This window comes from Megascapheus bottae, chromosome 1 (assembly GCF_031878675.1).
Source record: "Megascapheus bottae isolate mThoBot1 chromosome 1, mThoBot2.hap1, whole genome shotgun sequence".
In the NCBI taxonomy this organism is placed as follows: Eukaryota; Metazoa; Chordata; class Mammalia; order Rodentia; family Geomyidae; genus Megascapheus; species Megascapheus bottae.
In genome coordinates, this window is record NC_143509.1 from 75,761,039 (window position 1) to 75,787,559 (window position 26,521).

Below are 26,521 nucleotides of genomic sequence, written 5' to 3' on the forward strand. Positions count from 1 at the left end.
CATCTGTGTACACAACTTGTTAAATAACAAATCCCTACTACTAATAAAGACATTTTCTAATTTTCTATTGTTAATGTCAAGTAAAGGTTTTGATATTCTTCATTCTGTTTTTTATTTTCCCTTAAAAAACAGATCAGTATGCATTCTGCAAGGTCACAGCAAATACATAATATTAAAACACAGCCAAATTGTGTAGCAACATCAATGTTTTTATGAGCAGCAGGTGTATTCTTTGAAAGACTGTAAAGCTATTAACAGCTCAGTAAGGAGTTCATAATAATAGGTTGTTAACTCAGCCTCCCTTACAAGAGAACTAAGGAAGGACATTTTAGAGCCATTAGGAGAAATGGATTTTAAAGAGTATCCAAGATGAATGCTTTACGAAGAGAGGTTCATTTAAACTTGATGTCATTAAGGTAATGAATTTTAGTCTTCTTCATTTGAATATCCCATCCCAAAAAACTATTTAGCTATTCTGAATGAAAATAAAATTATATTTTTGAAACTAGATATGCTCTAGTTATAATAAGTAGTTAAAATGGACTCTTTATTTTTTTTCTTATTGCAGACTCCAGAGTGTGAAGATGATTACAATGGAAATATACGATGCCTCGTGCAATGGTCTTTCCTTGAAGTATTTAGTTAATAAGCCTATACAATGAATGCTAGAGGAATGACTCCAGGAAACATTGTATACTGTGATATTTCAGTTGTTTACTTTGGAAAAAAATATTTGTTTTAAATTCTACAAGATTGTTCATACGAATTTTATTAAAATAAGAGAGGCTTTGCTTTTATATTTTGTTGGGATTGTTTTTCTACAGTTTTTAATATTTTCTTTCAAACACAGAGAATCAAGGTCTATGAACATTTCTGGTTATAGATAATTTACGAGGCATGATTCCATACCTAAAGGCTAAGTCACAAGGATAGCAGAATTAGAAGGCATATGGAGCTCTTAAGTGGTGTGGTCAAGTAGGATTTTTTGAATCATTGGGAAATGATTCAGAAGGGATTGTGGGACCTCAAGCTTTTCCTTTCTTTTTTATTTTCCTGTCTCATGATAGGAACAGCTTGTTGCAACACATTCTCATTGCCATTGTCATCTGACACATTCATCAGATACCAAAAGCATTGGAACTTCTCAGAACCTTAAGTTCAATAAAACTTTTCTTTGAATAACTTCAAAGACACAGTATTTCATTGTAATAATATGAGACTGATTAATGCATCCACTTTTGAAATTTTTATTATTTTAAGTAAGAATGTTATAGTTCTTTTTAGTTAATTTGACTTAACTGTAAAAATATAATGTTCAAAATTTCATGAGAGAACATAATGCATCTATGTTTACAATTTTCTCTCATAGACTCTGGCCTTTAAATTCATACTCCAGTTAAAGAAAGACATATCAGAATGGAAAGTTATTTAGCAGAAATATTAAAGAGAGTTCTTTTGGCATTGGTGATTAATTTTCTATAAAGTTAATTTTGAAAGAACAGAGGATTTAAATGAAAATATGACATGGATAATTTAAAAACAATATTTTCCTACTATAAAAGTGAATGAGCTAAAGTACTCATTTACATTTTTATAGTTTCAGGCAGAAAATAGTAGGTTAAAATTTCCAAAGAGTTTTCCATCAAACTTCCCCAAAGAATATGCAATATTGAAAGTATTTTGAGTTCTCCCTAAAATGCTGTGTGTTTAGAATCTTTGATGGTAACTCCTATCAATTTTAGAAAGTAGGGATACAGTGTTTTTTACTTGAATTTTCACAGGTTCCCAAGTGACGTTCTACCTCTTGGGTCATGTCTTCATCCCCTTTCTGTACTGGTTATTTTTGAGCTAAGGTCTCACTTTATGTCAGGGTTAGCCTATGCTGCATTCCTCCTACATCCCATGGTGTAGATCATCAACTCAGAGTGGAAAAATGAACATGATTAGAGAAAGAACCACAGCAAATGTGAATTTCCCTTTGTCCCTGAAAAATCATTACTTAACAAATGGCACACATCACATACAAATTATAATGAAAGATGTATACGAGTCATACATAAGTTCTAATGAAAGATGTTTAAGGTACATAAATTGGTGCACAATAGTCTCCTTACAGATTTATAAATAATGCAAATTTTTATTGATTTTAAGCCAAATATTTTGGAAATAACATCCATGAAGTGTTACCTATTTTTTATGCTAAAAAGACATTTTTGTATCCCTTTCATGATGGGTGAATTTAAAAGAGGAAAATAAATGACTAAGAGGAATCCAATTGCATTCCTTTTCTCAGTGGTAGACTGAGTAAAGATGATTGAAAGTTAAAAATGATATAAATGAGAAAAATGAAAATATTCTGCAATCTTTAAAGGCAAAACATTTTTAATGTTAACTGTATCTTAAGCATATTTCACTAAATATAATAAAGTGCTGAAATTGTAATGGTAGACAGTATGAATTGGCAGTGCTGAAATGCTACACATAGATATACATATATATGTATATACATGTATATATTAATAGATATGTATAAATATGTAGATGTAGGTATAAGGATACATGTACACACATATATATATCTGAATACAGTATGAAATATGGAATAGTATATTTGGCTTTCCTCTCTACTGTGCCAGTCTCAGATCTTCTTCCCTCCTTATTTCATTCAAACCTTGGCATAGTCTCCTTGAATTTACACATTCTTTTCATGACTACCTTTACACACTTATGTTCCCTTTGCCTGAAGTGCTCTTCCCCTAGTTTGCGGTAGTCGTTAATATTAAATACCTTACCATCATGGGTTAGTGCAATATCTAAGTCAAAATGAAAATGTTTCATCTCTTTAATTATTAAAAGTTCTATCCACAAAGGATTTTTATTATAGAAATTCATTTTGCTAGATTCTAATATAACTTTCGATTGCAAATGAGTCTGGGATTTATTTAATTTTGAAGGGACAGCATGATGTGAAGAAAATGATGGTGGATTCCTGTCACATAGGTATGTGTAGCAAAGATGTATAACTCAGCTATCACCAGGGATATTTAATACACTATGTGATCTTCCATCTTTCCATTACTGTTTTGCTCTTTTCTTCTTATTTTATATTGAAAGAAAACTCTTGCACATGTGTTTATTGTAACAATCAAACGAAGTAGGCCATTTCAAGTTGATACTTCATAGGTGACAATTCTTCAGCAGAAATAGCTTGGAAAAATTCCTGACCATTAGATGAAATTGAATAACATGATTTTATTTATTTATTTTAACAACAGCTATCAAATTCCAAAATTAGACAATAAGAATCTTTTACCACACTCAAAACTTGAGTTTGAAAATGAAGAAGACTATTAAATAATTTATATGAGATAATAACTCCCATCAAATTATAGAAGACAATGTATCCAGCTATATACAAATTTCAACTCATTGGGGTAATTCTTTTTCAAGATGCTCAGGGAAAGTGTTGTAGACATATTCTTTCTGATGCACCTAATTTAGACTGTATATCATGTGACTTGAAATTTTGCGATCTGCATCAAATAAATAACTTCAATGAATAACAATTACTGATTTCATTTGGTTCCATGATACAGTCCTTAAGCTCATCTAGTAAGTCCAAGAAAAGTACTTTTGATCTAGAGTTTTTATAAAAATCTGCCTTCATTTTAAAATGAATATCTGTACATGTGAGATTGTTGCCCACAGTCTAGGACCAGTTTAATCTGTTTCTGTTATCCCACAGATTCAGATCCCAACCTCACCACAGTCTTGATGGTATATTCTCTGTCATGTTATAAAGTGCATTTGCATTTTGAAATTTTGCCTTGCCAGCTTCAAGGTGATAAAGTACAGCACTCCAATCTGGAGATGGATTAATATTGGATTTCAGTTGGAAACTCATCACCTAACATTAAGAGAAGAATAATGTTAAAAGAAGCAGAAAGTAACAAGTTAAAAACAAAGATGTTGACAAATGCAGCTGGCTCCCATTAGAGATAACCACATGTAATAACTTTTGCACTGCTTGCTCAGATTGCTTGCTCAGTTGGCACTCTACACTTGAGCCACACTTCTGCTCCTGCATTTTGTTGGTCATTTTTAGAGATGGGGGTCTCTTGACCTAATCAATCTCCATTCGAATTACAATCTTCCACAGCTCAGACTCCTGAGAAACTAGGATCACAGGTGTGAATTTCCAGCAATTAGATGACTTTTTACAAGTATTATTATTCTTTCTGTAATTCCTTGTAGTGATGGCAAACTTATACATTGTTTTTCTTTACAATATCTGATGTTTCAATGACAAATGTCATTAGCTGCAGAGGACTTATTTTTTCCCAAGCAAAGCCACCTTGATTACATTGTTTTTCCCAGAGTGACCCTAAAGTTCTACAAGTACAATAATCAGGCAGTTCTTTCTAGGCCATTTTAATATAAAATACAAAAGCTTAGAAATCCCTTTTAAATAATTGAAGGAAGCCATTAGAAGCATAGCCAGTCTCATAATGGAGAGGTCATGAGGAACAGTGGATATAGAACCTCTTTGAAAAGTCCAAAAAATATTTGGTGGTTTATAATTGATTTTCCTGAGCAGAGTTCCTTTTTTTGCAAATAGTAATTATATCAGTGTCATTAATAATAGCTGTTGAAAGGGGTCTTGATTTAATTTTCAATGCAGAAAATTATATTTGGTCAAAGATGCTTCATAATTATTTCTACTTATTTGAACCAGGGTACAGATTTAGGCTTTTCCTCCTCATTTAAGAAACTAAGGCATTTAAGTCTTCCCATGAGAAATAAGGATAATAATAGCAGAGCCGGGAAATGAAGCAGCTTAGCACACACCGCTTACAGCAATGATCTAAAAGAATTTTGCTCTAATAGTTTAACTCCCATGACCCTTTTGTAGTAATTATTTCTTCTCTTAATTTTTGAGTGTCTGATGCATTCTGGAGGATTTAAGAACATTTCTAAATGAGTAAAGTAAAGCATTTTCTGAAATAAACTTCTTTTTTAAAGGAGATGTACTAGTTAACAATAATAAGAGATGAGCCAAATGTCAGGGTTCTGAGAATTAGCTAATGCGGGAAGATAGGTCTCTGTTTAGCCTTCCTCTTGTTAACATATTTGTATTAATGCAGTGGATAATACAAGTGACTAATCCAGATACAAGTGGTTGGGATATTATCTTTCTTGAGTTAATGTATTATTTTTTTACTCAAATCAGGTGAGCGTCTACTTGGTGTTTTCATTAGAGCATCAAATCCCTCATCTTCCTCTTACTATTATTGCTTCCTCTCACTTTGCATAACCAAGTAACATGCAATATAAATAATGTTTCTGTAATCACAGATTTTCTTAATTTAAAACAACTATTCTTACTTTGTAAGAAAGGAAATAGATACAGAATTCAGAAAACTGCAACAAAAAGTATGAATTGTTTAGGAACATGGAAGCAACTGTTTCTCAAAGGATGTGAAATTAAATTTAAAAATATAGAATTTGAGCAGATTGAAATGCAGCATTCAGCAGGAGCATGGTTGTCTATGAGCTTAGCTGTACACAGAGCATCAGGGCCAGGACTATAATTGTGGTGACTATAGGCCATGATCAGAATAACCCCCCCCACCTTCTTTATTCTTTGAAGAAAGTAGAACAACAATTTTTCCCACTCATTTTCTTTTTAACCTTTATTGATGAGATTCGGGATCTGCTACTCCAAATATGACATCTTGACATTTAAGAACACGACAGAAACAGGCGACTGCTGCTTTGATTTTCTCCTGTCCTTCTCTCCTGAAGCAAGGTCATGAGACCCTCATTCAGAAGGTGCCCTCTCTGTTCCCAGAAGAAAGAGACACCTTTATTGTTGAAGACTCAGAGGTATGGTGATGAATCTGAACAAGCAGTTTGTGCTAAATCTCCTCAGACAGTTACCATATTTGTCTGACATGACTTATCCCAGTTATAAAATACAAGTCTTATATTATTTTGGGGGGGGATAATGGAGACTTTAATTTACCTTATAAACATTTATATTTTCTTCTGTTAATCTGTCTTTAGACATAATAGCCTCAGCAATGAGCCTTGCAGAAGGATAATTTCTTCTACTATATATATTCAAAAAATTTTAATGAAATTTATTCTGAGAGCTACATTCTCTTTTCCCTTTTTGGATGACCCAAATCTTTTAACTTTCCATATGCAGCTTCTACAATTTTAAATAAGTTTATTCTTTAAACCAAAATCAGCCTAGCCTTCATGATATAGAAGACATTTGAAGACAGAGTAGTTGATAGACATTTATATCGCTAATGATGGCTGAGTCCATACACTGTGTTTGATACAACCTTGTAAGTGACTTTTTAATTGGCTTCTGCTTTGAATGGTTCACACCAACAGATGCTGCAGGTGGTATAGTATTGGCTCAGTTCCTTGCCTTGCCACCACGAGAATCTCTGCCCTAGGCAATACTAGGATATCCTGGGCCCACTAAACCAGACAGACTTCCACAGAGACTGCAGTGCATGAAATTGAGCATGGAAATCACCATAAAGAGCATTCACATTAGTAAATTCTCTTGATGTATATTTTCTTTCAGGTAATGCTGTTTTAATGCAGTACTAACGGCTCATACCCAATTTTTCTGTAGGGGACATTGCAACAAATAAGGGCAAGAGGGGTTGGGGTGGGGGATGGGGGGAGACCACAAAAACTTCATTTGCCAGTTGCAAAATTCTGATTTTACTAGCCATAATGAAACATTTCTACATGGATTTGGAACTTTATTGATTGCATTACCTTTTTATGTCTGAAATAATGCAAATCATGTAATACCTAGACTTACTTAGAAAGATGTGGCCATCTGTGCTCATGCATGAGAACTATTACACACAAAGCACTGTGAAGATTCTTCTCTTTGTCCTTGATTAAGTAAAGTATAGAAGAGGAAGCATAAGTAGGGATATCTAACTCAAAAGTGTGTCGTATAGACTGGCAGTGTTACCATCCACATGATATCTGGTTAGAAAAACAGGAGGATATAACAGGAGATTCTATCTGTCTGTCCATCCATCCTGTCCTATCTGTCTGTCTGTTTGTCTATCTATCTATCTATCTATCTATCTATCTATCTATCTATCTATCTATCTATCTATCTGTGTATCTCTTATAGATATAGATATGAATATATGAATAATATCCCATCTAATCACATGCCAATTTGTTATTGTGTTTGTTAGCTATATATGTCGATATAAACTCTACTTGAAACTGGAAAAAAGGAAAATCATCCTATCATCCCACACCTACCTGCCTAACAAAATGAATTAGAGTTTATATTCTGCAACATCTCCATGTCATTCAGATGATTTTATCTACTATCCTCAGTCAAACTTTCCTTAGATCCTCATGTAGTAATCACATTTAAGGTTAAGTGCAAGTACATATTAAGGCTTACTGTAATGTGGAAAATGGAAAATATTGTTGTAATGTGTAATTAGTGTGTTATAATTCTTGTAACGTATTGTAATGGAACTTTGGAAATAAGGGATTGCAACTCAGAGCCTTTCCCCGTGCCACTGGTTACCCAGACTAAGGTTGTATCTTGAGACTTTCTGAGGACCTCAACCAGATACATCCTGATTATACAAACCCTGTTACCTGTAGGTAAAAGAGTATGGAATTTATAGTTGTGAAACCCCCAAGCACGTTTCCTAGCCTTATACAATACTTTCTAAGACAAATGTGTTCCTGGTTTAAGGCTTTAAAAACAGCCAGCTTTTACACAGCTGGGAGGCACTCTGGGAACCCGACCTTAGGGTGTAGTCCTGGCATGTTAGCTCCTCCCTTGCTCAATAAACTTCTGACATCCCGATTGTGTTCTACGTGGTCTCATAGTTCATCCATCTCTGGACCCTGGTACGTTACAAAGCTTATTAATTAGGTGACCAGAGGGGAAAGCGGATGCAGAAACCTGGGAAGATGCTTCTTTCACTAAATAATGGATGAAAATGACAGTGAAATTCCTGGAAGTGAAAAGAAAATTGTCTTCTTCCCTTTGGAGAACATCTACAGGCAAGAATAACAACCACATAAAACAAATGATCAAAAACTTGTAATATCTAATGAACATCATATAAGAAGGAAGGAGTTCTTTTTATGTTGACTATTGCTATAGTAATTGCTTCATTTATAGTTATAAAATATACAGATTCACTGAAAACACTAAGGGATATTACTGAATCAACATCTGTGGAAAATCTACTTAAAAGCTGAAGAAAGGGTAGGAAAAGAACAAGCCAACCTCTTTCAAGTGTTAAATTGTAAAAGGCAGCTTAAAAGATGCTTTTGCTACAATCTGTGAATTAGCAAACATTCCCTCAACATTGTATCTATACCCTTTGACCCAGAGCTATTCTCTACTTGTGCCACTTTTTAATTCAGCTTGGGTTCCAGGGAAGGAAAGATTTACCTTTAGGTATCCCCTGTGGAAGGCACACTACCACTCCAACACACAAGGCCTTCTTATCCTCTAATAAGAAACAGTTACAAACTCAGCTCATCCCTACCAGGCAACTTGTTTGTTACTAATCACAATTATAAAGTGGTAACAACTACTCTGGAATTCTTCCAGAAAAAAAAGACTAAACTAATGGCTACCCAGGTCATACCTGATACTTGGGACGGCTTTATCTGTACCTATTTCTCCCTATTTAACGTGAGGCCAATCTCAGTATCTCTGAATGCAGCTAAGGATGTACTGAAATGCCATATTCCCGTGGCTGCCATGTAATCCATCTCCTTTGCTGCGCCCTTCATCATATCTTTTTATTTGGGATTTAGGGCCAGTGACCAGATGTAACATGAGACTCCTAGACTTGAAGTCTGGGGTCTACAAACCTGATTTTCAGAAAGGACCCCCAAACCTACTATAAATTAACTGTGACTGGTAATTAAAAATATATTGTAGAATGAATTTTTTTCCCACAGATTTCCTCAGATCTTACAATCTCACTGTTCTCTGGACTTTTATATATTTTAACTAAAGTTCATGGAAATTTAGTTCTATCATTTGTGGATTAGGTAGAACACTATTAACTTACTTTCATTCAATATTATATGGAGATAATTACTGACCAGCTGGATGTGAGAAATGTTTCCTTTCTCATCATGAGTTTTCCTAAACAATATATTAAACAAAAACTGCTGAATGTGATAAAAAATTAACAAGGAAAAGACTACCAATCGTCTTTAAACACTGTGGAAGAATAATGAACTGTTGTGGGATAAAATTCATGTTTGTAAATGAGCTACCAGTTGGTAATTAGTAGAGCTGCACAACACCCTGGTGGAATAGGTATCGTTTATTGCTGCCATTTTACAGATGCAAAAGGGCATCTGAGAGAAATAAGTGTTTGGCCTCAGGGAAGCTACAAAAATCAGCATCAGCAGAAAGCACCATCTTTCCTGAGATGCCCTCAGTGATGCAAGATTCCCTGCCAGTTTGGCCACCATTTCCATGACTGTAATGTTGCTGAAGATATGCAGTCTTTGTGCCTTAAGTGTCCTCATTTAAAGAAGAGGAACAGTAATGGCATATTCCTCACGTGGTTGTTCTTAAGATTCATTATATGGCTCATGATTTAAAAAATGCTTGAAAATGTAGAAGTGAATTGGATAATGGGTAGAAAGTGGAAGAATTTGGGGAGGAAAACTGAAATAAAGAAAACCAACCCTAGATTTCTATGTTCAGGTCGTTAATAATCTCGGAGAGAGAATAAAAGAAGAAAGGCAAAGGAATTGAGATGGGGGAAAAGAATTTTAAAAAAGGTAAGAAATATGTTAACTAAGATGCGATTAGAATTAAGAAAGATAGATTGTAAAGGCCACTGTGATAAAGTACCATAAGGAAATGAAGAAGATAGTGCTGGAAACTACAAGAAAGGCTATTCTAATTTTAAACTGGCAGAGAACCTGACTGAATTATGACCATGCCTAAGGGTATGTGGGAAATAGAATTTAAGATGAATTCAGATATCTGTAGGAAGAAATATTTAAGCCACAAAGTTTTAGAGTGTGGTGTGATTTCTTTTAATTACATTTAAGAAGAAGAAAAAAACCACAATGATATAAAATGGGATTCCAAATTAAACAAAGCTTAGGTTATTGCAAGAATTGTCAACTTGATCAGGTTGTAGAGAATGAAAAATATTTTCAGTAGATAATACCATGGATCTGGCCAACCCAAAGACCAAATTAGCATGGAAAGAATGAAGCCAGAAGGTATTATTAGGACACTGAAGAATGACCCCAAAGATACTTTGGCGAATACCAATCCTATAGCTCTGATTTCTAGTTGAAGGTGCTAAAACCTGAGGAAATATGTTCAAAGTTGCCTCAAGACCTTTGTGTTCACTGGTCAGGGCCAGCCTTAGTCTTTGTTCCCACATTTGGGAAACTTGATATTGGACTTTCCAGTTTCCAGAGCTACAAGAAAGACATTTCTCTCCTATAAAAACTGGCTGTGCTCAAGTTTATTATTCTAGCACCATAAAATGAGCTAAAACAAAAAATACATTTAATATTGAATGGAATAATTAGTTAATGTGACTATACTATTACAGATTAAATATAGTAGGATTCTAAAATATAGGAGTTCATTATTTGAGACACTAGACAGGTGAGCAAACAAGATTGTGCTATTAAAGTAAACAATTGCACACAGCTTTTGGTCCACTAGTTGCTGGACACAATTACTAAAGCTATTGACAGTAGTCTATCCAATCATCCATCCATCCATCCAGACATATTTATCTATATTTGCTACATATCTCTTCTCCACTCTAAGTATTTTGTATCCTATTACAATAAGCAATACTTGACACAGCTTTATATATATATAATCCTTTCTATATTTCTCTTTAACTTATATAATAAATAAATGTATATATATATATATTAGGAAATACCTAAATTTCCTTCATGAACTGCTAAATAATATAAAATTAGATCATGTATATTTTTTCATGCACATACCAGTGCATACTGGTATGTGTACATATATATAAACATATATATGTATTTCTTGCTTTCCTTAATGAGAAATGTTTAGATTCTTAACAATGTAAAAAACCCCTACTTTTTAGTGAGTTCTACTGTAAATTACCCTGTTTATTCATTATATTTGTTCAGAAAGAGAGACAGTATACTAGAAACATATACATAAAATATACATACCTAGGATTTTAATTCACAATAGGGAAAACTCAATATTGTCAATTAATTTATGAAGTCTGATTTTATGCCTTAAGACCTTTGTTTCTATAAAATACTTAAATATGAAAGAAAATACAATTCCTCTGCTGTTCTTTTCTGGTGCTATATTGTACTGCATAATTAACTCTTTCTTAAATTAATTTTATATACTGATTTAGTACTTTTCATCTTCAAATCTACTTAAAATTAATCTTTACATAGCACCGAAAAGATTGAGATCTTTATTTCACTTTTCTACATATGAATTTTGTACCTATGAGATTTACTAATTTTAATTCCCTAGCCATAAGCCTGATGAGAATCAGAGTCAGAATATGAATTAGCAATATTTGGTTTCAAGATACATATTTAATTATTGTTATTCATTTATCATCATAATTATCTTACAGAACAAAAGTCTCCATAATATTATCTATTCCTCCATTATAATAATGCTCACAATAAAGTCAAATGTTGCATACCTAATACTTAAGCATGGATATTATTTTTATTATTATCATTAAGAATCTTTCTGATTTTCCAGTTTTTTATTAAAGAATTTATTCATATATATATTACATTATATTTCAAATGTCATGTTTAACAACTATTTGAGAAGGGAATCTCTATATATAATCACTGGCACTTAGGTTTTAGAACATAATTAAAAATAAGCTGAGGGTTTGTATATCATAAGGAATGAGGTTCTGCTGAATTTGATTCATCTTTACTTGAAAATCTTGCAAGTTATTTTCATTCTTAAACATATGAAGGAACAATGATGAGAAAATGAGCCAGTTATTTTTGTGTCTTCTAAAATAAACACAGAAATAATTTCATTCTGAATAGTTTTTATATACATGTGTATGTGTGCATTAGTTTTTTTTTGGGTGGGGGACTTGAACTCTGGGCATAGGTATTTTCCCTGAGCTTTCCAGCTCAAGGTTATGACCCTACCATTTTAACCCCAGTGCTACTTCCTGCATTGCTTTTTAAAAATAGACATTTTGAGTGGAATTTATATATATATATGTATATTTATATTCTCTAGAGAAAGCATGATACAGGTTGGAATATATGAAAGGCTTGCTCAGTGGTTTTCTGAGCACATGCTGGCCTGTCTAATGCTCAGAATCAGTAATCCAATTTAAAGGTCTATAAATTCTTCTTTTCTTAAGCCAGGGATTTGTCCATATCAGATAAAGATAGTGCCAGTTTTCATTGACCACATGATGATGAAATTACTAGAGTGCAAAAACTGGACACAGCCACACTAATTAATGAGTTAGCTGTTCTTTTATTCACCTGTGTTTATGTTGAGTGATAGAACAGAGGGAGAGTTCTGTTTCAACTCTCCTGCTATATATTGCATTAGAATAAACATAAAGATATTTATATGGCTTCCATATTGTTGCTAAAAAATGGTATCATCAAAAATGCTACAAACGGAAAGCAGCTATTCTAAGGCCAGTATAGAAAGGGCTTATCTTCTTCAGTATCTTTGTCTTCCTAATGATGTCTTATCTTTTTAAAGAACAGATTCAACAAGAGAGACTGTAATTATGTTCAATGATTTTACTGAAATTTCACTAACCTAGAAAGACTAACCTTTCATCATTATAAGAGACTGAATGTCAATCACAAGGATGTCATAGGAACTTTGTGCCAGGTAATTATCTGTCTTTTGGACTCATTCATAGCAAAATAATTGCTTACTAACTCTATGAAATCATTTACGTCTCATACTTTTCTCCCAAAAATGAAGAGAGTATTTACACTGCAACCATCTGGTTCTTCTTTCATTTCCTAATTTTTGTGGCTCTGGGGTATTCTTGCGTAGTAACAAACATGTATTCCTTTTCTCCTACTAGTCTATTGGCCTATAAAATATCTTAGTTTATTTCAATAGATTGAAATAAAATCCTTCCAAGGGAAAGGTTGAATATTTCTTTGTTTCTGACAAGTTAGAGAAATGAAAGACATTCGTTATTATTATAGTAAACCACTGGAAATTATATATGATTTATGTAACATTTAAAGTAAATGGAATGTGCCCTTTATCAGCATTCTAAAAGTAGCTAAAACAATGACACATATCATAATTCATATATAGATGGTTGTATTATCAGTGCCAAGAATGTCATAATGGTGAGGAATATGAAGGAAATCATAAAAAAGAATATAAGTACAATAAAATTAAAGAAATATATAATTTGATATGTATAATAGCTGAGAATAATTTTAAATGCTATAAGGAAAATTTGATTTGAGAATAATTTTAAATGATAAAAGAGAAATTCAATATGTCAACTAATTTCACTTTACTAGCTTCTTATGAAACAAAATAACTGATCTGAATGTAGAGGAAAATACTGAAAGCATTAGTTACTTCCATCTAGTCTTTTACGATATCCCTTTGAAATTATAGTGGAATATAACTAAATTTAAAGCTAATGGAATATGCTGCATACTCACTTTAAATTATTGTAATTCATTTTTATAATTTTCCCCACAGAATATTAACAACCAAATTTTAAGTTAAATGATACTCCCATATATATGCATATGTATAGATCTGTATACATATGTGTATCTTTCAGTTAAATCCCAAACAAGATAAGTTTAATTTAAGCAATCATAAGAACAATGGTAAGTTAGAAAATATTAAAATAAGTAGAAGGAATGTTAGAAATAGAGTCAATTGTATCCCATTTTGAAAACAAAGAATTTGTTCCAGTGTGGAATATTGTCAATGTCTTGCTTGCATAGATACTTGTGCCTATGGCAAAGTTCATGCATAGAAAGAAAGCCCTCGCTAAGTAGGACTGATTAATGGCATGACAAGTAACACAGGGAAGAATAGATCCCAATAAAATAAGAAAACAGGTATAAACTTTATGAAAGTAGATACCCAGAAAATCATCTGCACCACAAAATAACAAAAAGAGGAGGAGCTAGTCAAAAGCCCAAGTCTAATGTTCAATGAAACTCCATAGGTACATGTATTCAAATTTACCCCATAGAAAATAACATAATTAAGATGCTGTCAAAGAGGGAACGTGAACCACACAGTACCGAGTCCAAGAGGAACAGGAGAGTGGGATCACAACACTCTAGGAACAACATTACTTGTGACAATCTCTGAGTGTGCCTACCACCAGACTGATATTCAGTCCTGCAAGGCAACCATTAAAGTCTCACTTTGGGTCACATCTTAGCCCTCAGTTGTCCTGAAGCTTCAATGGGTGAATATATTTTTAATAAATATGAGTTTAGGCCAGAGAAAAACAGATTTCAAAATGATGCAATATAGTAAGAACGCATGCATTATAAATACATATACATATACATAATCTTTTATGAAACTCAAAATAAGACATACCTTTTCATAGTACTTGATCTCATAGTCCAGAATGGCTCCATTGGAAAAAGCAGGTGCCTGCCATGAGAGGGCGATGCTATTCTGTGATGCCCAGTCCTTCCTTACCATTCCTATCAAAGAAGGTGCTGAAAAACAAAATAAGTAAGAATTAATTAGCAGGAATAATTTTCTATAAGGATTTTTAGATTTTTCTTTCAAGGAGTATGATTTTTTTCAGTATACTCAGTGGATTTTATTTTGTTTTTTATATAAATTTTATTGTAATTAATATAAGAGTTACATTATATTCACCAGATAGAAGGTACAATACTTTACATGCATTACTTCAAATGGGGGACACCCATTTTTGATGCAACATTAATAAGATAGTCTTAGACTCTAATTTGACCTATTTTGTTTTGAAACATTATTAAAGAGCAGTGGAAAAACTCAAATATCCCAAGGACAAGAGTTATAACTCTTCATTTTTATTCTGCTTTGATATTCACCTGTTTTAATTTTGGCCAATCCTGGGGCTTGAACTCAGGGCCTGGGCACTATCCTTGAGCTTCTTTAACTCAAAGCTATCTACCTCTTGAGCCACATGCCACTTCTAGCTTCTGCTGTTTATGTGGTACTGAGGATTCAAATCCAGGACTACATTCATGCTAAGAAAGCACTCTACCACTTAGCCACATTCCAGAACCTTGATATTCTTTTATTTTTATTTATTTATTTTATTTTTGCCGGTCCTGGGCCATGAACTAAGGCCTGAGCACTGTCCTTGGCCTTTTTCAAGGCTAGAGCTGTATCACTGGAGCCATAGCACCATTCCCAGCTTTTTTTTTTTTTTTTCTATGTATATGTGGTATCGAGGAATCAAACCTGGGTGTTCGTGCATGCTAGGCAAGCACTCTTACCACTAGGCCAAACTTCTGGCCCCTTGATATTCATCTTTAAGCTGGCTTTGGCCTTAGGCTCTGAAATAAAGCTCCATATAAACTGGGATTCTGTGTTTTAGAAAATCATTATCTGCCATCAGAAACTTTGCAATTACACAATCATTTATAGGTTTTTCTTTTTCCTCCAGATATCTGATTACTTTATTAAGCTTTTTGAATACCCTTCTTATTTTTTTTACTGTTTTTTGTTGTTGTTGTGCTGTTGTTGTTGTTTTGCCAGTCCTGGGCTTGAGCTCAGAGCTTGAGCCCTGTCCTTGGACTTTCTCAAGGCTAGATAAAGTTCTACCACTTGAGTCTCAGCACCACTTCCAGCTTTTTTCTATATCCGTGGTACTGAGGAATCGAACCTGGGTCTTTGTGCATGCTAGGCAAGCACTCTACCACTAGGCCAAACCTTTGGCCCGAATACACTTCTTATTTAAATTGAATAGTTTATCTTTGGGAGGATTTTTTATTTTTCATAGTTTCTCTAACGTTGAAGAAAATGCTTAACTTTATCAGTGTACTTTCATATGTAACATTCTTAGCATTCTGAACTTAGCCTAAGATAACTTTGTGTTAAATTTCCAAAATTTTATTATATATATATATATACACACACATATATTTCTTGGTACTTCAAAATAAAACACTTTAAATTTTAAGTAGCCTATGTTTTAAAGCAGTCATATTTAATAAAGAAGTTAAAATTTAATCACAGAGAAATCCAAGTTAACTTAATGGAAATCCATTAGTTCGACAAAGGAAAATAATACAAAATTTTAACAGCACTGTCTTGGTTAGATTGTGAGCAAAAGTACATTTTTGCTCTGTCAATGGAGACACAAACTTGTACAAATTTATTAAAGTAAATTAATCAATTTGGAGCAAATTATGTATTCATTTTAATTTTTATTTTTGTATCTTTACAATACACTGTATAAAATCAAAGTGATATATTTATAATATGATTTGCTGAACTTTATTTGTACGTACTAGAAAATCTAGAGATGTTCATTCATAAGAATCTGGCCAGAAGACTTCTTCCAAGAGAGAATTATAAATTAATATATAAATACTGCATTGGATATTCTAGGATAGACTTCTAGTATTAAAAGTAACAGGAAGAAAAACATAAAAATGATGTAAAGCTAAACTTAAGAATAAAAATTTGATTAAAGTACTTCATATGCACACGTGAAATATCACCATGGAGAGCTCTTTGGACAATTAACAAACACTTAAAGGAAAAGAATTATAAGAATATTTAACAGGTCCTTCACAGTTGGGGAAAAAAATTGAGGAAGGCAGGTAGACATAAAGGAAGATGAAGGGTAAATGTGGTGAAAATACTTACTGTACCTGTGAAAATAGAAAAGTGCCCCATGCTGGGATGGGTTTGTGAAGCAGTAGGTGGGCATGAGCCTGAGTGATAGGCGGGGTAGCTTTGATTTCTAAGTGCTGCTTTTGTGCCTCCGGGGAGCATATCTTCTTAAATTTATGAGACTGAAAAGTCTGGTTCTTCTAAGAACATAAGGGCTTTAGAAACGTTTAAAAACTGGAAGTTCCATGGGAAAAATGTAATTGTATACAGTTATATTCATAGAAATGACAGATGATTATAGAAGTCACTAAGAATCAGAAGCTTGTCTTATGAGGCAAAACAGTAATGGATAATGTAAATAACAAAAAGCACTCAGAAATCACTCATGGTTTAAATGGAGACACATTTGCTATTAATAAGTTCCCACTAATAAATCTGTCTCTGTTGGAAACTGCTTTAGTGTTTTTACATTATAGTGTAATAATGTATCAAATGATGTTTTATGGATAAACTTCAAAGTGAAATTACATACAAATTAGAAGGTGATTTAAGCATATCAATTCATGACAATTTAAAAATATCCTTTTCATGTATACAACTGATGGTTAATTCAGTTTAATGTACACTGTCATAAAGTAATATTGCCTCTGGATTACATTTTACCTCACAATAATTTGGCACTCAAGGTCAGTAATGTATTCTTTTTCCAAACATAAAAATTCAATCATGGCAACAACATGAAAGCTGACTATTGAGAAAATATAGGTCCAAATGTTTTGACTACTAATTATGTATCATCTAAACTTTACAAGTGTCACTCTATACTTATAGAAAACAACAAATATTCTTTATGTACATAGGTTCATCAACTAAACATGGGCTTTAGAACTCAAGAACTAACTTCATTCTTCAACTATGTACATCTTAAATTCTGATCCACATTTTAAAGAATTCCTTATCATGGTTTGATTAGGATAGAAGTGAACTCACGCACTCATAGGTCTTCCTTTTCCATCTTCCTTGTGGAGATAGGAGCACATGCTCATTATAATTTTTATTGTGAAATTGTTTTACATAATTTGAATTTTCTAAGCTATACTATGTATTAATTCCTTCTGTATCAAGGGAATTTAGGGACACATATTACATAGTGAATTCAGGTAGAGGGCATAAGACACTATCCAGGGCCAGGAGTGTGGCCTAAAGGTAGAGTGTCTGTCCTGGGTTCGATTCCTTGGTACTACATACACAGAAAAAGCCAAAAGTTGCTATGGCTCGAGTGGCAGAGCATCCGCCTTGGAAAGCCCAAGGGCAGTGTCTAGGTTCTGAATTCAAAGCTCCAGGACTGAGAAAAAAAAGGACACTATCCACAGTTCAATATATACTTCAAATATATGTACAGTCTCTTTTTTTTTTTTCAGAAACTCGTGACATCTGGGCCTTTATTTGAAGTCAGGCTTCAACAGATTAAACCTGTCCACTGAATATTTTCCTTTTAGTGAAATTCACTTTTAATGGCCTAGGCTAACAGAGCCTCTGAATCTGAACTAATTGATTAATGCTATAGTAGTAAGATTTTTTTTAACAATAGACTAACAGTGAAATTAAAGCAGTAATTATAGGACATATGTTTGTTTTCAAAAAAACTCATCATTTACTTGTGATATGAAAAATTAGAGAGAGGAAAAATGAGCAGAGAACTCAGGAAGCATGTCACATCAGAGGCTGACTGAACTTAAAGACTCAAGCAAGGCTTTTTGGTAAGAATTATGTATTCATTATAGCTTTCAGTAGAACTGTATTTCATATACTCAAGTATTCCTAAGTCTTCAGAACCTTAGCTTTGACTTTCAAAAAAGAAAATATTTCTGGACCGATTAACACATTCTTAAAAATGGTTTAATACATACTTTCTGATTACATTACTGCATCTTAAACAGGTAACCAAATACTTTATTTTTTAAAAAGTTGAAAAACAATGTATATGAGTGAACGACTCATAAAGAAACCTTAGTCTCCATAAATCAGTGTTATGTTCTTATGAGTGTGGGCATATACTTAAAGAAAATTATTCTAGCTAGTACACTGTGTTCCTAATTAATCAAATTTCATTACTATACTTACCATAAAGAGTTATAAGCATGGCTGAATATTTACTTGTCTGGAAGAATTAAGCTCTGTGTTCAAATTCCAATACTGTGCACATATGTATAACTATATTATAATCTCTAAGATACATATTATTTCTATTTTATAGATGAGATAAGGAGTAAATTGACCAGCAGAAGAACTGAGATTCTGTTTTGGTGGGGGAGGGTGCAATACTAGTTTTTGAACTCATGTTGTCTTTCTTGCAAATCAGGTACTGTAAAACCGAAGCCATGCTTCTTGAATACTTTTAAGGATAACAGTCAGATAGGCTCTCTATATTTGTCTGGGACAGACCCAAATGGTGATCCTCTTGAGTAGAGGCAATTGCAGCAATACACAGCAAATGAATGTGCTTTGACAGAGAAAAAAATAATATTAACTCAAAGTGCTTAGAAATAATTTAAAAACTAATGTTTTATCCCCTTTTCAAATCAATTCTAATGGAGTGTTGTAATATATTCATAATAACATTTGATGCTGAAACTGGAATAAAAAAAATCATGTTAAATCCCTAGCCTTTTAATTTTAATCCATGATTAGTTTTAATTAATTGATTTTAATCCCCTATTCTAAAATCCCACTGTGGAATGAATATTGATCAAGATTCATTTCATAAGTAGTAAGATCTTTTTCTAACACTAAGCACTATTAACTTTTAGTCATCTCTGGAACAAATTGTGTATTTTAATATTTTCAGTATTGGATGTGAGCATAGTGCATGCGTGCTTGTTTTTGTGCCTATATGTAACATGTGCACACTTGTGAAGTGTGTGGAATGTGCTAATGTATGTGATAATTAATTGGGAAGAAAAAGCATATTCAGTTGTCTCTTCTATGCCTGGACACTGTCCCTGAAATCTTCAGCTCAAGGCTACCACCCTACCACTTGAGACACAGCACCACTTCTGGTTTTCTGGTGGTTACGTTGGGGGTAAGAGTCTCTTGGACTTTTTTGCCTGGGCTGGCTTTCTCAGATCTCAGCCTCCTGAGTAGCTAATATTACAGTGAGCCAACAGCACCTGGCATTGGAATTATTTATTAAATATTTCATGCTATGTAGTTTTATTCTTAATAACACTTGCTCCATATTCTTTTACTTTGATGTGTTTTACTTTATAATCAGATTTTAAATGTGTGTGTGTGTGTGTGTGTGTCTGTGTGTGTGTGTGGTGTGTGTGCACGCGCTTTCCCAATGCATTTGTCACCAGATCGTGAATTTGAAATATACCTGAGACTGAGATTTGGTAGTTTGGCTTAGATTCTTCTTTGTTTTTATTTTTTTTATGTCCAAAGATAATATTGTAGTATGCTAAATCATATGGCAGATGTAGTAAACTGAATAATGGCCCCCAAATTTCACATTATAATCTGAGTCTCTGAATGTTCTATGACAAGATGTCTTTGCGGTTTTGATGGATTTATGGGTTTTGTGACAAGGTGATTGGCCTAGATTCTCTAGGTAGTTCAAATGGACTCACAAGTGACATTGTACAAGAAGCTCAAAGGTGTCACATGGCAAGACTGGCAGCTTTCGGGGGCTGGAAGACCGCAGTGATTATTCCTAAATAAATATCTTAGGTTCAACCCCTTAAGCCATTTTGGACTTTGACGACCAGAATTGTAATATGATACGTACTAAGAAGTTGTACCAATTTGTTACAAAAATGATGGGAAACTTAAAAATCATTTTGATAGAACATATTGAGCATGCTTATGTTATTATATGATGAATCTTAAAGATCTTAACTTTTCATTCATTTGTACTTGAATTATGGGAATTTTTTTTAAAAAAGAGGTTTCTATAGCCTTGAAAAAAAAGGTGTTAATGACATCTCATTACTTATAGTTATTACTTGCTAAAGTGCTATTTATGCGTTGATTACAACAGACCTTAAGAATATTTTGGGAACTCAGAAAAGACATTCCTTATTTAATTTATCCTTGGTTACATTCTATTTCTTCTTTGTAACAAAAAAAGAAGATATTATCTTCTTTCTAAGTAAACCACATTGAATGATAAGTGACTCAGAGTTACTTTTTTCCCCCCAATTTTTCCAACAGCTAAGGGTGTTCTAATATATTTTTTAGGTTTCTTATCTCTGAGTTTCAGTGTTTTTGCCAAATGAATGGATTCATTGTGTAACCTTAGCTCCTTCAGGGATGGCAGCAGTGGTTGGAGAAACAGCTGCCCAGAGACTTCTGGCTACCTGTGGAGGTCATCATGGAAAGTCATGAATGGCAGATGACAGTGAGGCCACCTGCAGTACTTCCTTCTACAAAGTGAAACCCTAGGAATTACTTTAAAAGCTGTTTGCAGCATGAACTGTGCTTTTTTTGCATTTTCTTTTATAGGTCGCATGACTAGCTGATTTAATATGGTCACTGTTAAGCTTGTCCTTAGGCTGCTAGTTTCTGTAATTTATACCACACACCTCTACTGACTATTACTTAATTCCGGAGGCATTTGAGAAATTGTTTATATGACAGATGCTATAAAATGCAGCTTCTTTAAAATACGAGAGGGGAAAATATCTCCAAATTAGACCAGTCTGAGATTCTGCTGACCTTATTATTACCTGTCAAGTTTCATAAGAATATATATTATGGCAGTACTTTTTAGGGATTTAACAAAGATTTCCACCCCCACCCCTCCACCCTCTCACCAACACCACACAAATTCCAGAAAGTTTGCCTGACCACAGAGAGAAATGACGAATTTGAGTCTTCCATGTTATCTTTAAACAAATTTCTGGTATAAGTTTTCTCATTATCATTGAAATAAATAGAATCAATTCCTATTGACTGATCCATAGAAAAGTATTAAGCTGTATAATTATATAAATTATAGATATAGAACAGATTTTAAATTTATAAATTATCTAATGATATTTGAATAGGCTATATAACTTCTGGACTTCAGCTGATTCTGAAGAAAACATTTGAATCATATTCCAGTTGTAGAAAATGAGTTAATTTAAATGCTACCAGAAAGGAGAAGTTTCTATTTTAAGATAATAAGGAAAGTTCTTTATAAGGAAAAATGCAAATATTCTTAATTTATATTAAAAAGGAACAACTAGGCCGGGAGTTTGGCCTAGTGGTAAAAGGGCTTGCCTAGCATGCATGAAGACCCTGGTTCGATTCCTCGGTACCACATACATAGAAAAAAGCCAGAAGTGGTGCTGAGGCTCAAGTGGTAGAGCTCTAGCCTTGAGAAAGTCCAAGGACAGTGCTCAGGCCCTGAGCACAAGCCCAGGACTGGCAAAAAAAAAAAAAAAAAACCTTAAAAAATAAATAAATAAAAAAAAGGAACAACTATGACAAAAAGTTTGCCCAAAAGAAAATTTTAAAATATTATAGTGAAATGGACGTATGCAAAAAGTTATAAGTCTCATGGCAGCAAATTTTTAGAATTTGGGCATTTAAAAGAGAATCTCATAAGCGAATTCATTTAATGTGTACATCTAAAATAAATTGGTGTTTAAGATGACTATATACAGAAACATCCAAAATAAATGTTACATGTAAAGTAACCAAAACAGGCTATCAAATGATATATGTCATGATTCCATGTTATAAAATGTAAATGTCTCTAAATTGGACACGAGATTATAACCCCATGTATACAAAGGAATTAGTAAGCAATTATGCATAGTGATTGGCCATGCTATCTTTGTAAAATTAGAGAAGTCAAGAAGAAGAGAATAAATTTTATAGTTGTAGATCTTTAAATTAAATTAATAAACGTTACCATCCACAAGTTTTGAAAGCATTTTAAAGGCATATCATTGCTTTATAAAGAACTTATTTAAGCTTGATTTTGGCCCATGTGATATTCTAAATACTACTTCTGAACTACAATTCAAAATATACATTTTTTAAAAGTTAAACACATGACTTATGAAAGAGACATCAATTTGTATCTTGCTTTGTATTTTCATTGTTCTTCAGTTTATATGATGATACAAAATTGCAGCAAAATCTGGCTAAAAGCTGATGGGCTTTCAAAGTATTTTAAACGAAAAATTTATGAAAATTATACATAGAAGTGTTATGGATTCCCTTATTGAGTATTTCTTGAAAGAAAAAAATCCTTTCCTGTTGGACCCCTAAGGTGCATAAAAAGAAAATTCCAGTCATCTTTTGAAGCTCTGAAACAACTCATGGATAGCCTTAGGCCTTTTAGATGAGTCCACATTTAAAACACTTTCATTCATTCTGTGAAATAAAATAGCATCAATTACCTTTTTTGCCTTAAAGTAGAAGACCAGACTAGCCTCAACTTCTTTGATCACTTCAGATGGAATTGATTGTGATGTCTGAAATCCTAGAACATTTACTGCCTATTCTTCATGACATCTAGCAATTGACTGCTAATATCTTAAGCTACCACTAGTCCTTCTTAGAGAAGCCATAAAAGTGAATAGTTTTATACTTCCCAACTCCCTGTGATGCTGTCATATACAACTGTGTGGGTATAGTTATCCTCATTTTATACTCTTGTGAGAAGTAGGCTACAATTTTAAATCCAGTTGCAAGTGCCGCTAGCAGTTGTGGTACATTCAACTCTTTGAACATCCTACAAAACCTGACACAGTGCCATATAAGCTTGTCTTGGGTAACTTATCTGATGATCTGTCATATCCAAAATGCTTAATTTACTTTCAATACTCATTAATTTTCCTGCCCTGTGCAGAGTAGTTACATAAATCCTCTGTAACACTCATAGGAGTGTTATCTAAAGAATTTATATATGGTATGCATATGATCACTATTTTTAAAAAGTAGAATTAAAGACAAATGCTGGTGGATCTCAACTATAATCTTAGTTACTCAGGAGGCTGAGATCTGAAAGTCGTGGTTTCAACATCAGCCTAGTGAGACTTCATCTCCTGTTAACCACCAAATAGGCAGAAGGAAGGTGGTGAGTCCAAGTGCTAGAGAATACCTAGGCCCTGAGTTTGAGGGCAGGAAAAAGAAAAAAAGTAGAATTAATGCAACAAAATAATGTTAATAATGACAATGCCAGAAAATAAGGAAAGTGATTAGTTTGACTCTATTGCAATGAAAACATGAAAAGGATTATACTACAGTCAATTTGAATAATATTGAAATTGATCTTGAATGAGTTTTTTTGTTTCCCATAATTGACAGATTTTATTTGAAAGAGTATTTGGATTAAAAAGAAAGAAAACATTCTCTAATTGCATTGGCTATTATTTTAAATCCCCCAATCTATTTGCTTTCTATTAATTCTCAACCTGTTTTTCTCCCCATAAACTGAAATTTCACTTTCTGTAGCCTCAGACAAGCAAACATGGACAATAAAGTTCTCACATGCAAATCTGTGCTAAGTTCTACAGGTATTTTGCGATATAAAAACTTCCAAACACTAAGATCCCTTACAGTATATTTTATGTTATCTAGTTGAAAAATATTTTAAAAGTCATGTCTTGATGTGTTTCTTTCTAATTTTTAGAGGGGAATTGAATTTATAATTGACAATCCAATGTGACTGGGTATAATTTCAAGAAGTAGTAAAAGGAGAATATAATTGTACTGCTGCCCACTGGAGTTAATGTTGAATGAGCCAGCCACGCTGATTTAGCAAAGCACAAGTATTCCTTCAAATTCCTCAGAAATGAAACCACAGAGCTGGTTTTGTTCTCTCATTAAAGAAATATTGCAATGCAACATTGGATTTATTGGCCCTGCTTTGGTTCAAATTGAGAGGAATGAGTCTTGATTCTAGAGTGATGTCAGGAGTTGTGGAGGGCAAGTGGCCAGCTGTTCCCACAGCTGTCTTGAAACATTCCTAGCCCTCTGAATATGGGTTGAGTTTGTTCTTACACTTGATCAAGGGACAGTAAAAATCATGGATGTAAAGTAACACCCAGCTGAACCTTGTTTTTTTTTTTCTACTTAGTAATTGTGACTTACAAATTGCTAACTGCATATGGAAAAGAAGCTTGTGATTGCTTCTGCTGGCTGCAAGCTCTTAATTTCTACCACATGTTCTTGTAGCTGCAAAAGCATTAATGCATAAATAAGTTACAATTTCCCCAGAGTTTTGTCAGTATTAAGGTTGAACTCAGGGCATGGGCACTGTCCTGTAGATAATTACTAGACAAGTCTAGTGCCCGATTCCATGAACCACAGCTCCACTTCTCAAATTCTGTTGGTTAATTGAACATAAAAGTCTGACAAGCTCTACTGCTCAAGCTAGCTTCAATCATGATCATCAAATCTCATACTCCTAAGTAGGTAAGATTTTAGGTATGTCACCAATATCTAGTACTTTCCCTCAGTTTTGTGACTATTTTGTTAATGAGTCACATGGCACTGATCTATATCTGTCACAGAAGTTAATTTAAAAATCAAATATCACCTAATTATGATTTGTAATAAGTATATACCTTTGCCAGGTTTTTTAGTTTATTTAAAATGCAGCATGATGTGTATGCTAAATAATTTCAATTATATTTCTAGTGAAGAAACACATGGAGAAAACTTAGTCTATAACTTTTTAGGGTGAGTTTACAACATTAAGAAACGTAGGGCAGGGAGTTTGGCCTAGTGGTAGAGTGCTTGCCTAGCATGCACGAAGACCCGGGTTTGATTCCTCAGTACCACATACATAGAAAAAGCTGGAAGTGGTGCTGAGGCTCAAGTGGTAGAACTCTAGCCTTGAGAAAGTCCAAAGAGCTCAGGCTCTGAGCTCAAGCCCAGGACTGGAAAAAGAAATGTTTTTCTAAGGATTAACAAAGATTACTTGTATAGTAGGTAGAAGATACAGATAATACTATGTTCAAGAGATGTTGTGCATTGGCAGATCATAGCTCTAATCCTAGCTATTCAAGAGGCTAAGGTTTGAAGATCAAGATTCAAAGCCAGCTGGGGAGAAAAGTCCATGAAACTCTCACCTCCAATTCTCATTCAAAACTCAGACGTGGAACTATGGCTTAAGTAGTAGAATGCTAGACTTGAGTACAAAAGGTAAGTGAGACTATAAGGCCCGAGTCTCTCTCTCTCTCTCTCTCTCTCTCTCTCTCTCTCTCTCTCTCTCTCTCTCTCTCTCTCTCTCTCTCTCTCTCTCTCTCTCTCTCTCTCTCACACACACACACACACACACACAGACAAAGTGACTGTGTAATTCTGAAACCTAAAAATCTTTGATATTTAATATTTATGCTTTTTATCATATATCAGGTATAAGGAAGATGATTAGTAAACAAGAAAACAGAAATAACAGGTATGGGCAATGCTATCATCTAACTAACACACACCATTATGGGTTTGGAGATGGTTACAAATACTGCTCTCTTGTGTGGCTAATATTAATTCCATTATTTTCAGCAATATCATGAATATATTCCTTAAAATTCCTAATCATTTCAGAATCATGTCATTCAGTATAATTTGGATGGCTCTCTTCTGTTTTGACTTATGAGTTCCATGTCACCTGATAGTCACATTTATTTCTTT

General features: G+C 33.5%; 1 protein-coding gene across 2 annotated transcripts in view; it reads right to left on the reverse strand.

Annotated features, from left to right (window-relative positions):
• Epha6 (EPH receptor A6) overlaps nt 1–26,521 on the reverse strand; it is a 707,005-nt gene that overhangs the window by 251,435 nt on the left and 429,049 nt on the right. For both annotated transcript variants that reach the window (XM_090347618.1, XM_090347625.1), the window contains one exon: nt 14,642–14,766. In XM_090347618.1, the coding sequence (XP_090203744.1) occupies nt 14,642–14,766 (125 nt within the window). The remainder of the gene's footprint in view (nt 1–14,641; nt 14,767–26,521) is intronic.